The 14,009-nt window shown below is 37.5% G+C and overlaps 1 protein-coding gene across 1 annotated transcript in view; it reads right to left on the bottom strand.

The window, feature by feature from the left end:
- LOC115213265 (pregnancy zone protein) overlaps positions 1-14,009 on the bottom strand; it is a 148,459-nt gene that overhangs the window by 52,741 nt on the left and 81,709 nt on the right. Inside the window, exons 21-25 of the mRNA XM_029782199.2 lie at positions 12,338-12,566; positions 10,119-10,265; positions 8,442-8,537; positions 3,793-3,844; positions 3-98 (exon numbers count right to left, since the gene is read on the bottom strand). Coding sequence (XP_029638059.1) covers positions 3-98; positions 3,793-3,844; positions 8,442-8,537; positions 10,119-10,265; positions 12,338-12,566 — 620 coding nt within the window. The remainder of the gene's footprint in view (positions 1-2; positions 99-3,792; positions 3,845-8,441; positions 8,538-10,118; positions 10,266-12,337; positions 12,567-14,009) is intronic.

Raw genomic sequence — 14,009 nt, 5'->3', positions numbered from 1 at the left:
ACCAATGACTGAAACAAAGGCTCTGGATGATTCTGGAACCAAATGAGTTTTGGGAAGATCCAGCCTAACAGTATCCACTTTAACAGAGTCTTCATCAGCTGCATGGAAAAAAATGGTAAAAATATAAAATTTAGATATTCAGTTCATTTTTCTTTTTCTCAATTTAAATTTCAAATGTACCACAATGATTTAAAGCAACTTTAAAATATTAGTTTCAATGCTGGCACAAGGCCAACAGGTTTGTGGAAAGGGGTTAACTCAATTACATCAGTTCTTCTGTTCAACTGATTCTTATTTTGTTGACTCTGAAAGAATGAAAGCAAAGTTGGTCCCAGTGGCATTTGAGCTCAGAACGTGAAAACAGAAGAAATACTTTTAAGCATTTATTTTGGCACTGTAATGATTCTGCTACCTTGCTGCCTGAGCAACTCCAAAACATTAAGAAATAATACTTTTTGAAATTTTATAAATTTAAAAAATATTTTAAATTTTCTTTAGCAGAAAAATAAATTTATTTCTTATAAACATTTATTATAAATGATAAAATATACAAAAACTTAAACAATTAACCCTTTAGCATTTAAACCAGCCATATCCAACCAAAATATTCTACCTGCTTAATGTTCAAATCAACTAGATCTGGTCTCTCATATTTACCCTATAATGACATTCTAAAAATAAACAATCATTGAAATTTCATACTCTTTTACTTGTTTCAGTCATTTGACTGTGGCTGTGCTGGAGCACCGCCTTTAGTCGAGCAAATTGACCCCAGGACTTATTCTTTGTAAGCCTAGTACTTATTCTATCAATCTCTTTTGCTGAAGCACTAAGTTACAGGGACGTAAACACACACGCATCGGTTGTCAAGCTGTTGGGGGGACAAACACAGACACACAAACATATACACACACACATAAACATATATATATACATACACATAAATATATATATATATATATATATATATATATATATATATAATCATCATCGTTTAACGTCCGCTTTCCATGCTAGCATGGGTTGGACAAATGACTGAGGGCTGGCAAACCAGATGGCTGCACCAGGCTTCAATCTTGATCTGGCAGAATTTCTACAGCTAGATGCCCTTCCTAACACCAACCACTCCAAGAGTGTATTTTATATATATATATGTGTGTGTGTGTACATATATACGACGGGCTTCTTTCAGTTTCCATCTACCAAATCCACTCACAAGGCTTTGGTCAGCCCGAGGCTATAGTAGAAGACACTTACCCAAGGTGCCATGCAGTGGGACTGAACCCAGAACCATGTGGTTTGTAAGCCAGCTACTTACCACACAGCCACTCCTGCACCTAAGAACATGATTAATTCTAAACAATGTGAATAAATAAGGATTACATTTGACAGAATAATTTGAATGCTAAAGGGTTAAACTTGGCAAATTTCAGTAACTTTAGTAGATCCCTTAAATCCTTAAATCCTTAAAAATGTTTTAGCCTGAAGGCCGCGACCAGTAGTTATTTTTTTTCTCTTCATATCTTGAAGTGGGATATAGGTTACTGGTAAAAGAACTTCAGATCTAAACTAGAAGAAGGAGAAATGTCTATGGTCATCTATATTTAATTCATAAGGTTTGTTTCAATCCCAAAATGATGATGGAAACTCAACATGCATTCAGGTGTTGAATCAACTGAAACATATGACACGCTAGATTAATGTATAAGTGGCTAAGTCTGCCAGAGATGCATGTAAATGTAACAATAATTCCTGAATTGAATCAGTGTAACACTATATGACAAGGCCAGACCTTTGAATTATGGATCTGAAAGGCTTCCAGGCAGTTTCCATCAAATTAATTTCCCTTACGAGGCTTGGGTCAACCTGTAAGGCATCTGTTCAAGATGGCATGTAGTAGGATCAAACTTGGGACATCAAGTGCAAAGTAAACTTCATAACCATTTGGCCATACTGCACACACACACACACATACATTGTGTGTGTGTGTGTGTGTGTATGTGCATGTTTGTATGTGTGTGTATTATATATATATATATATATAATATATATATATATATATATATATACACACACACACACACACATATATATATATACACTCAAATGAATAATAACAGACAATGGATAATTGTCAGCTGTTTCTCATGCATCAAGTACCTGATTCTATCTGAATCCTTATTATTATTATTATTATTATTATTATATATACACATGTTTATATGTCCAGACCTTTCATACGCACCACATACTCTCTCATACACACACGTACCCTTATGTTGGGGCGAAGTCATTTGACCCTGTTATCTCCCCTATTTTCACTCTTGCGTCTCACGTTTGATCTCTGACTTCTGGCCAGAATCAGATCGCCATGTTGAATCGCTAGCTTCTGCACGCATTTTTTTCTCTCCTTGTTTCTCTCCATGTTTCTTTTCTGTGTATCTTTCTGTTGAAGAGTGTAGGCTCGAAACGTAAAAGACTTGTTTTATTTATATTCCTGAGCACCATACTAATACAATTGTTTGTTTGTACTCCACCTGCCTTCGTCTTTTGTTTATTTTCATAAAGCTTCTCATTATATATATATATATATATATATATATATATATATATATATATATATATATATATATACATATATATATGTATACATTTATGGTCATGTGTTGCATATAGATGAGGACAGCTGTGTGAAAAAGTGTCACACCTTAGCAATAGAGGGAACCTGTGGAAGAGGTAGCCCCAGGAAGACCCGGGATAAGGTGGTGAAGTACGACCTTTGGACATTGGGTCTCACCAAGGTGATAACAAGTGACCAAGACCTTTAGAAATATGCTGTGCTTGAGAAGATCCGGCAAGCTAAGTGAGACTGTAAACATGACCTGTGCCAGTGCAGCATAACCAGCCCATTTAAGAGTACCCTTCAATCATTGGGCAATAAACTGTGCTTGCAATGACCTGCTGAAGCAAGTAAAGTTATTGTCATGACCGATAACAGTACCGCCTGATTGGCACCTGTACCGGTGGAACATAAAAGCACCATTCGAGCGTGGTCGATGCCAGTGCTGTGTGACTGGTCCCGTATTGGTGGCATATAAAAGTACCATTTGAGCGTGATCATTGCCAGAGCCGCCTGACTGGCTCCTGTGCCATTGGTACATAAAAAGCACCATTCAAGCATGGTTGATGCCAGTACTGCCTGACTGGCCCATGTGCTGGTGGCACGTAAAAAGCACCCACTACACTCTCAGAGTGTTTATGCACAAATTTAACCCCCTTTCTTTTTTTTTTTCCTTCTCTAAGGTAACAAAAAAGAACCTGTTCACACTTTAAGAAAAACTCCCAAAATGCACAAATTTAACCCCTTTCCTTTTTTTTTCCCTTCTCTAAGGTAACAAAAAAAAAACCTATTAACACATTAAGAAGGGCACTCAGTTGTAGAAACTGGCCAGATCAGATTGGAGCCTGGTGCAGCCTTCTAGCTTGCCAGCCCTCAGTCAAACCGTCCAACCCATGCCAGCGGACATTAAATGACAATGACAATGATGATGATATATAAATATATATATATTTATAGTTATACATAAATACATACATGAAAGGTTTCCAGGAACAAGTACAGATCAGCCACAGAACTTCTGCGCAGTTTCCCTCTGCACAATTTTGCTCACAGTGTTTGGGTCAACACAGCTTTAGAAGACCGTTGCTCAATGTGCGATACAGTGGAATCAAACCCAGAGTGAAATAGTTGCAAAGAAGACAGGGAAACAAGAACAAAAATAGAAAACTTACCTTCTAAACAAAAGAAGGAATTATATGTATATTCTCTGAGAAGTCCTTCAGCCTAAAAAGAAAATTTTTAAATTTTAAAACTAGCAAAACTGTTAAATTTGAAAGTCTTAATATTTATATTTCTTGGGATAAAAACAAGTGAAATTATATTAGACTGAAATACTTCAAAGAAAATTGCTTAAAATGACTTTACTCTCTTGTTTAAAAATCAGGCAAAATAATTCATAAAGGGATAAATTACCTAGAGCGACCTCACTTATTATCTATCCTTCATCCATTAATACCATTCTCTTTAACCATACTTTCATTGATCACCCAGCCCTACTGCACCAACAAATTATTTCTCCCTCCCCATCATCATATGACTCACTCTCGCCATACAATATGCCTACCTTTCTCTCTTCCCTATCCCCTCCTGCAACTTACCCAACATCATATCATCTCTCGTTCTTCTCTTGTCTACTGTATCATCATTACTCTTCTGCTGCCCCACATTATCAGACATCCCCTGCTCACCCACTCACTCCTGGCGCCTCTGCCCACTCATTTCTACCAATATCATACTTTGATGGTCAACTGTGACGCCTCATTTCGCCTATTTTTATCACTTTCCAGCCCCATCCAATCACGCCCAAATGGTAAAATGTTTGATCCTGCTACATAGCATCTTGGATAAATAATGCCTTTTACAATCACATCTTCTAAAATGTGAGTGATCATACAGCTCCTCTACAGCCCTTTTCTCCTCTCTACTCCTTATTCTTCTAGCATAAAGTTGCCCCATTCTTGGGGTTCCTTGTCTTGCAAGCTGCATGGAGACCCCACTAGTTCTGGCAGCACAAAACAAATTACCCAGTAAATGCTGTAAAGGAGTTAGCTCAAGAAATTCTATTCAACCATAAAGCAGGCATTTGAGTACAATCCAGCCCTTAGGCCCATCGGATCCTATCAAACTGTTTGACCCATGCCAGTACAGAACATGATCATTAAATGTCAATGTATGTATAGGTGCAGAATGTCTCAGGAAGTGAACTATCAAAAAGCAAGGGCCCAAGTTCAATTTCACTGCATAGGATCTTGGCTAAAGGGCATTTTTCCATAACCTTGTATAGAAAACCATCTAGTGGATTGTGACTAATTTAAAAGCTACAGCCTTGTTACAAACTGTTTCTATCAGAGAATGATGCCTAGGATACACATATCTGTGTATTACTCAACCATTTACACATTAATTTGTTAATTCAGGAGAAGATAATTCAGTGAATTGAACACCTGAATCCTTATCACTGAATAACAAAGATTCACCTTATTCCTTTATATTGAGTGCTTACTTGATATCTGCCAGGATTTTTTAATCGCATTTTTTCTTCTATATATATATACAGACACACACATACAGGGGTTGGACAAAATAATGGAAACACATTAAAATTTCAAACAAATTTATTTTAACATGGGGTAGGAACATCTTTGGCAGTAATTACAGCTTGAATTCTACGAGTATGAACTCATACAAAGTTCGAATGTTTCCAAAGGAATTTTTGTCCATTCTTCAGCTAAAACAGTCTCCAGTTCTTGTAGTGATGATGATGGAGGATATCGACTCCTTACTTGTTTTTCTAAAATGCACCATAAATGTTCAATAATATTGAGATCTAGGGACTGTTGTGGCCAGATAAGATGTTCAACTTTACTAAAAATGTTCCTCGTGCCATTCAATAATAACTTTAGCTGTGTGAATTGGTGCATTATCATCCTGAGAGATTGTGTTTCCCTCCAGAAACAGTTCCACAACAATAGGATAAATTTCTGCCATGAAGGGAAACCATTGGGCCAGCGTATTTCTAAGATATAGCCCCCCACCCCCCGATCATCTCAGATCCTCGTCCATTGGAAGAAGGCATTCTGAGTCAAATGCTTCTTTTGGCTGTCTCCACATGTATACTTGGCCAGTGGTTGGAAATAAGGTAAAGGATGACACGTCCAAGAAAATAACATTCTTCCACTGCTCTAGGGACCAATTCTGCAGGTTTTTTTTACTCCACTCTAAATGCTTTGCAATGTTTGTTTTTGAAAGTAAATGGTTTTCTGATTGCAGCTCTCCCATGAAATCTGGTTTTGTGCAGCTCCCAGCAAACAGTTTTTGTGCAAACTGGCTTCTCAAGGTGGGCATTAAGCACTGCAGTAATTTTGGGAGCTGTATTTTTGTGATCCTTTCTAACAATTTGTGTAAGAGTCTGACATTCCCTATCTGAAAGTTTTCTTCCGGAGTTTTGTTTTGACGAAGCGGCTTTTCCCTCTTTCTCAAAGACTGTCATTACTTTTGAGACAGTACTTCTTGATACACCAAACATTTTGGCTGTTTTCATTATGCTAGCACCTGCCATACGAGCACCAACAATTTGACCTCTTTGAAAGTCTAATAGATCTGTCATTTTAATAAATTTTAATTACCTTTCTCTGATGATATCTGAAAAGAAACATCAATTTTAGCAAAACATATTAAGCAACACTAATAATAAATCAAAAAAACATAAAAATAAACAAGTGTTTGACGATTTTATAGATATTTCAAAATTATGATACTAGGTGTTTCCATTATTTTGTCCAACCCCTGTATATATACATATATGTGCACTCACGTGCACACACACATACAAAGTTGTGCAATCTTTCTACAAAGTCGCACAATTTTTCCTTCTTGTTCCATATCTGGCCTGTTGTGCTTATATAAAGTTACTACTTTTATTGGAATGTACCACCAGTAGTCTCTTGAATTCTAAAGATGTGGACAATTTGTGGTTCAGGTGTGCCTTTTGTATGTACATTGTAGACTGTCTTAATAACAATGTCCTGTCTCAGGGAAAGGTAATATCTTGCACACATTTTTGAACAGCTATTAGTGATATGAGTGATATCTTTCACATTGGAATGTCACAATCACTGTTTCTATCAGAATGTGGAGACATCCTCATCTCTTTTGTGAATTAGTTATTTAGTAGCTATCTCCTATTCTTGGATAGCAAAGATATAACTCTCCAGATGAAAGGTGATGTACTTAACACTGATCTAAGAAAGGCTGCTATTCCTGCCAATGTTACCGGTTTTCTCTAGCTAATGGAATATGTATCCATGCATAACTTGTTATAGGTATCATAAGTATTTTGTTTCCAAGTCTCTATTTAAGAAGGTGGGTCAAGTCCCCCTTGGTTCACATGGAGCAGCTATAAACTTGGGGTATTTGATCATAAGTTTTCTGCCTAATCTCTATGCTTTTACCTTCACTGTTGAGTATCCACATAATACACTCATTTCTCTATTTGCTGTTCATTAAGTGTTGTCTAAGGGACACCATGTGGCACTCAAGGGCTGCCTGAACATCTTACGCCTCTACCTCCATCCCTCTTGAACCTGTGCTAGTAAAACCTGGAATCAAAGGGCTTTAAAATTAACTTATCAAAGACCAAAGTTGTGGCACTCAAGGGCTGCCTGAACATCTTATGCCTCTACCTCCATCCCTCTGGAACCTGTGCTAGTAAAACCTGGAATCAAAGGGCTTTAAAATTAACTTATCAAAGACCAAAGTTCTAGTAGGTAGGAAAACAGTCAGGACTCTACTCACATCAAGAAAATGGCCCTGTTCTGTATGTAGGAAAGGTGCTGGTAGAAATTTTATCATATGCACTCAATACAAACAATGGACACACAAGAGGTGCAGTGGAGTCACTTGAAGGTTAACAGAGAAAGTAGAGTTTTTATGCAGCAGATGTGCAGGAGCAATAAACACTAAGAACACATAAGAAACAGATTGTCTTGAATGTTCAGAAAGTTCCCAAAAGGTAGAAAATAGTTTGGTACCTTGTTATCCTAATTGGAGAAGTATGTTCTGAACAAGATGAAGAAAGTTTCCTGTGTCTGTTTAATTTTTAATCAATATAAATTTCTGAATTTTCTCCCTTGCCTTTCTTAACATGAATTCTCATTAATGTCAATGATTTACTAGCAAGACTAATGAATATTTCACGGAATTAACAGTAAACTTATTGGGATATTTCTGAAAGCTTTATTGAAAACATCTGAAGGCATAGCCTGTGTTGTATCTGCATCAAAAGATAGTTGCTCATCTGCTATTCATTGAAAAGTGAAGGAAATTGGAATACGATGATTACTTAATGTACTTTATATATACACTTTATATACTTTATGCACAATTTTATAGACTTTTCCCTCGCTCTTCACCTTACTCTCTTTTTCTTTTGCTCTTCACCTTCCCTTCAACTAATCGTGTGAAAGCATTACAGACGGGCTAAGTAATGGAGGAAAACAACTTAGTTAAAAACAAATTACACATTTCACTTACCACCACCTTTACCTTCCCATTCCCATCTCTCCCTTCCTCTCCCTCCCGTCCCGATCGCTCTCCTCCCCCTCCCCTCTTCAACTAATCATGTAAAAGTGTTGCAGATGGGCTAAGTAACGAAGGAACAAGCAGAATTATTATAATTTCAGTTGATAAGGTACCTATTTTTTGGCTCACTTCGCTGATTATGTTAGCACACATATAATTACATATACAAGCTTTTTAGGATAACTCTAAATGATATTATCAAGAAAATGATCTAATAGGTGACAAGTGATGAGGCTCTTACTGTTATAAGAAGTTTCCTTGATAAATTATCTTCAGAACTCTGCTTGATTTGAAATCCTTTGGAATCACATGAACTTCTCTCATTCAATGCTTTCGCCTAAGAAAAATAAAAAAAAGAAAGAAAGTCATAAAACTATAGGCACAGGAGTGGTTGCATGGTAAGTAGCTTGCTTACCAACCACATGGTTCTGGGTTCAGCCCCACTGCGTGGCACCTTGGGCAAGTGTCTTCTACTATAGCCTCGGGCCAACCAAAGCCTTGTGAGTGGATTTAGTAGATGGAAACTGAAAGAAGCCCGTCATATATATATATAATATAATGAAATTATTGTATACAATGCTCAGGTGTACCACAACTTGTCAAAAGTGCATATAAAGTATATGCAGTAATGCACAAATGTCTGGAAAGCGAACAATGTATGAGTGAGATACATGTTTGCGTGTGTATGGAGGGGGGAAATCAGTTGTAGCATTGGCGAATCTCAGGATGCATGGACGTTTTGAAGGATGCAATGCTCCGACAACTAACAACTGATGCCGGCAGTCTGTTCCATGCTTCAGCAACTCTTAGCATGAATCTGTTATGTGTGTGTGTGTGTGTGCATTTGTCCACCCCACCCCACCCCACCATCGCGTGACAACCGATGCTGGTGTGTTTAAGTCCCTGTAACCTAGTGGTTCAGCAAATAGGCTTACAAAGAATAAGTCCTGGAGTCAGTTTGCTTGACTAAAGGCGGTGCTCCAGTATGGCCGCAGTCAAATGACTAAAACAAGTAAAAGTGTAAAACTATGAAAAACTGAAAAATTGTTTCAAGAATAATTAATAACAATTATAATAATATTAAATCAAATTCTAACAATAATATTTTGAGAAGAGTAGTTGTGGTCTGTTTTGGCAAAAATCAATTTGTATATTAAACTTATCCTTTTACAAATAATTCTTTCTGCTATAGGCACACAGCCTGAAATCTGGGGGTGGAGACTTGTCAATTACATTAACACCAGTACTCAACTGGTATATTATTGACCACTGAAAAAGAGAAAGACAAGGTCAATCTCAGCAGAATTTGATCTCAGAATGTAAAGACAGACGAAATGCCACTAAGCAATTTGTCATTTCACTGCCTTATCTTTTTACTAATAATAAGCTAATTTGATTTGTTTTCTTTTTCTCTAGCATTTATAATTTATAATTCTAAACTGATATTTTGTAAAAGATTCATCACCATCAGGTGTGTGGCTTAGGAGTATTTGGCTGATGATCGTAGAAGCATGAGTTTGATCTTGCAAACAACTTGCACATGCAAGTGCTACCAGTCGAGAACTCCACATACCGGAAGCCAGCAAGTGTATGGGGGTCATCAGGAGAGAATGCGCGCCGTTTCGGGGGCCTACCTCTTGATGGCATCAATGCGCGACCCACCCACCCTCACTGATATGAGGCCCTGCTTGCTAGATCAACTGGTTATTAACTAAAACTCACTATTTCTCTAGCCATTGCTCATCGTCTAAAAAAAAGCGATGAGTCTATAAGTAAGATACTTTATTTCATATTACTCCAGTTCATTCAGCTGGCAAAAATAAGTTGATACATGAAGCTTAAAAGGGCCAGACAGCCCTTCTGAATTACATAGATGCAATTCACTACATTCTAAATAAAGTATAAAGTAGATACTCACTGTGACATTGATGTCGATTTCACCAATTTCTTGTGGAATGATAACATACTCAACAACTTGAGGCTTGTCACTGCAGATACACAGGCTGGTTTTATTAGGATGTTTGTGAATAACAAAGTCTTTGGAGGTCACCAACTGTAGCTTCACCTGTAATATGTATATATATATATGAAATGAAGCGGCCTTTCACTTATCCGTGATGCACCTACCCATTCCAACCCCCCACTACCTGTACCGGGAATCTCTTTTTTTATACGGCCCTGCTTTGCTTCTGAACCAGAAGACTTGCATAGCGCCCCACCACCACCACCACCACCACTACCACCACCAGCAATCATTCACACTGCTGCATGCACCAGAAGATGTGTTACTTAGCAAATTAACAAACCACCTACACAGGCTGGTTTTATTAGGATATTTGTAAATAACAGAGATTTTGGAGATTACCAATTGTAGCTTCACCTGTAATATGTATATATATATATATATATATATATATATATATATATATATATGAGGTGAAGCTTGTCTTTTACTTGTCTGCAATGCACCCACCCATTCCCATTCCTACCACCTATACCGGAAACCTCTTCTCTTAAACTGGAAACTCCTACATGGTTCTGCCTTGCTTCTGTACAAGAAGATTTGCATAGCTCCCACCACTACCACCATCAGCTATTACCCACACTGCTGCATGTACCGGAAGATGTGTTACTTACTAAATTAACAAATCACCTATCCCTTTTTCTCCATGTATAATGGACTAACCAATAGCAGTTCATTTACTTAATTTAAACATTGACCTATTTATGTTTGAAGAAATTATCATCATCATCATCGTTTAACGTCTGCTTTCCATGCTAGCATGGGTTGGACGATTTGACCAAAGTCTGGCGAACCAGATGGCTGCACCAGACTCCAATCTGATCTGGCAGAGTTTCTACAGCTGGATGCCCTTCCTATCGCCAACCACTCCGAGAGTGTAGTTGGCGTTTTTACGTGCCACCGGCACAAGGGCCAGTCAGGTGGTACTGGCAACGGCCACACTCAAATGATGTTTTTTACATGCCACCTGAGCAGGAGCCAGTCCAGCGGCACTAATACTTATATTTACAATGCTTACATTACACTCACTCCCAACAGGGGCAACAATTTTATCATGCTTGAATGATAGTAGGTTAGGCCGAGAACAGCTTAAGGAGAGGCAGCAAGTGGGGAACGACATGTTTTTCTTCATGATAAGGACAGTGATCGCTCATCCCACCTCGGTCAACAGGTAAGGTCTCTGTATTTCTTTCTCTCTTTTACTTTTTTTCTGTTTTCTTTTTCTTCCATCACACAACAAGCTATTTCAGCCCATAACAAAAAAAGAAAAGAAAAACACATCATTCCCCACTTGTCGTCTCTCCTTGAACTTGCCCCACGTGCTTCCTGCCCATGCATGCGCTTGTGGCTCTTCCGCCGGCCCCTGCAGTCTTCACTTCCATTTACCTCATTTGCAATCCTCTCCGCCAACACCACATAGCTCATCACAGCCTGTTGTCTTTTTCCTCCATCACACAACAATTTCTACATCATGTATTGAGTATTATATTCAGTTAATTTTCACAGTTCTTAGTTATTGAGGAAGCAATAATAATAAATAGTGTGTGTCTGTGTGTGAGGGTGAATGTGTGTGCATGAGTGTGTGTGTGTGTGTGTGTGTGTGTGTGGTGTGTGTGTGTGTGTGTGTGTGTGTGATTACTGGTAAATAAATACATTAACCCTCTAGCATTTAAAGTAGCAAAGCTAGCCGAAATATTCTTCCTGTTTTATGTTCAAACTGACCAGATCCAGCCTTTCACACCTACCCTACAATGTCATTCTAAAAATAAACAATCACATCATTGAAATCTTAAAGCTACGCGATAATGCATGGTTAATTCAAAACACTGTTGATAAATAAGCAATACATTTGACAGAGAATCTGAATGTTAAAGGGTTAAACAAAACTACTTTATGGCATTTTTTCCATGCAATAAAGGTGCCGTTATATGAAGTAGGACTAAATAAGTACCAAACAAAGTTTTGGGGGACAATAAATTTAACTAACCACCCCACTCCACACCAAAGATGGTGCTCCAGTATGTCTATAGTATAAAAACTAAAACCAGTAAAAAAAAAAAAAAAAAAAGAAAACAGTAAATAAACAAAAGAAATAATATAGTGTGTATACTTACAGTTAAACATGAAGTCAGGTAGTTGAACACTGATATAATCAATGGTACTTTTTCCCCACGAACTGCAGAATATGGTAAAGTGTATGATACAAAAAATGGTTTGAAAACATTAAAACTGACTTGTTCTGAAACCCCAATGCCAGCTTCTTTATTGGAGCAAATTGCATTTCCAATCCAAGTTGTAATAGTATCTGGAACTTTCTTATTTGTAGTAAACATTCCATCAGGCCTGCAGTTGACAACCAAAAGCATTACATGCCTTAGTTTTATACATCAGAGATAGAAAAGAATATCTTGGTACATTTAAATTAAAATAAAGTAATCAAGAAGAGAAATAACTGAATCAGTATCTAGTTATTAGTATATGTAGGTAGGAGCAGACATAGGTGTAAATTTAAGAAGTCTACTTTGAAACTGGATGGTTTTAAGTCCTGCCTCACAGTGATCGCCTTGGACCATTATCTTCTACTATAGCTCTAGCCTGACAAGTGCCTTGTGTATAGATTTAGTGGACAGAAATTGCAATAAAGCCTGTTATAGAAAATAAATAGAGTGAATGTGAGTGTGTGTGTGTGGAGGGGGGGGGTGAAGGCAAGTGGTCATCTGGTTAAGACAGTAAGCTCAAGGTCATAAGAGCATAAGTTCAATACTTGGACCTGGTAGTATATTATGTTATCGAGCAGGGCCACTTTATTTCATATTTCACTAGTCTTCTCAAATGAAAATGTGTACCAGCTGAATGCTGGTACAGCTCTTCTTCCTTCCAGCTGTCACACTATCATTGTCATGCTGGCTCAAAGATCATGGTGGCAGAGAGGGTTCTTATGTCTGCTCCTGACAACATAGGCACCTAGATCAATTAGCAAAAGCATAGTACATGCTAACAATGGTCATATGCATTTTACAAAGTTCAGGATATACTTTATCACAACTCAGAGTTTTTTCATTATGTGTGTCTTTCTTTCATGAGTAGTGATGGTGACAATCAACTTTTAACAAGAAATATAACTTCTGTTGCATGTACTGAATACTCTTTTTTCCTGTCTCTACATTCATAAATTGTAAGTAAAAGATGGTATATTACCCTAGTGAGAAATTGCAGTTCATTAATATAAATTCCACCCACCTTCAAACATTAAAAAAAAACTTAATAGCATCAATATATACATGTCCAAAGCCTAATGAGTGGATTTAGTAGACGGAAACTGAAAGAAGCTTGTTGTATATATATATATATATATATATATATATATATATAAAGGCAAAGTTTACGAAAATAAACAAAAGACGAAGGCAGGTAGTGTACAAACAAACAAATGTATTAGTATAGCGCTCAGGAATAGAAAAAGTATTTTACGTTTCGAGCCTACGCTCTTCCACAGAAAGATACACAGGAAAAAACAAGGAGAGAAACAAGGAGAGAAAAAAATGAGAGGAAAAAAAAGGAGAAACAAGGAGAGATAAAAATGCGTGTAGTAGCTAACGATCTATCATGGCGTCTGACTTCGGACAGAATGGTCAGACGCATGAGCGTGTGTGTTTGTGTATCTGTGTTTGTCCCCACCAACATCGCTTGACAACCGAGGCTGGTGTGTTTATGTCCTGTAACTTAGTGGTTCAGCAAAAGAGACCAATAGAATAAGCACTAAGTTTACAAAGAATAAGTCCTGGG

Source organism: Octopus sinensis, linkage group LG6 (assembly GCF_006345805.1).
Source record: "Octopus sinensis linkage group LG6, ASM634580v1, whole genome shotgun sequence".
Lineage (NCBI taxonomy): Eukaryota > Metazoa > Mollusca > Cephalopoda > Octopoda > Octopodidae > Octopus > Octopus sinensis.
This window is presented reverse-complemented; position numbering and strand designations above follow the sequence as displayed.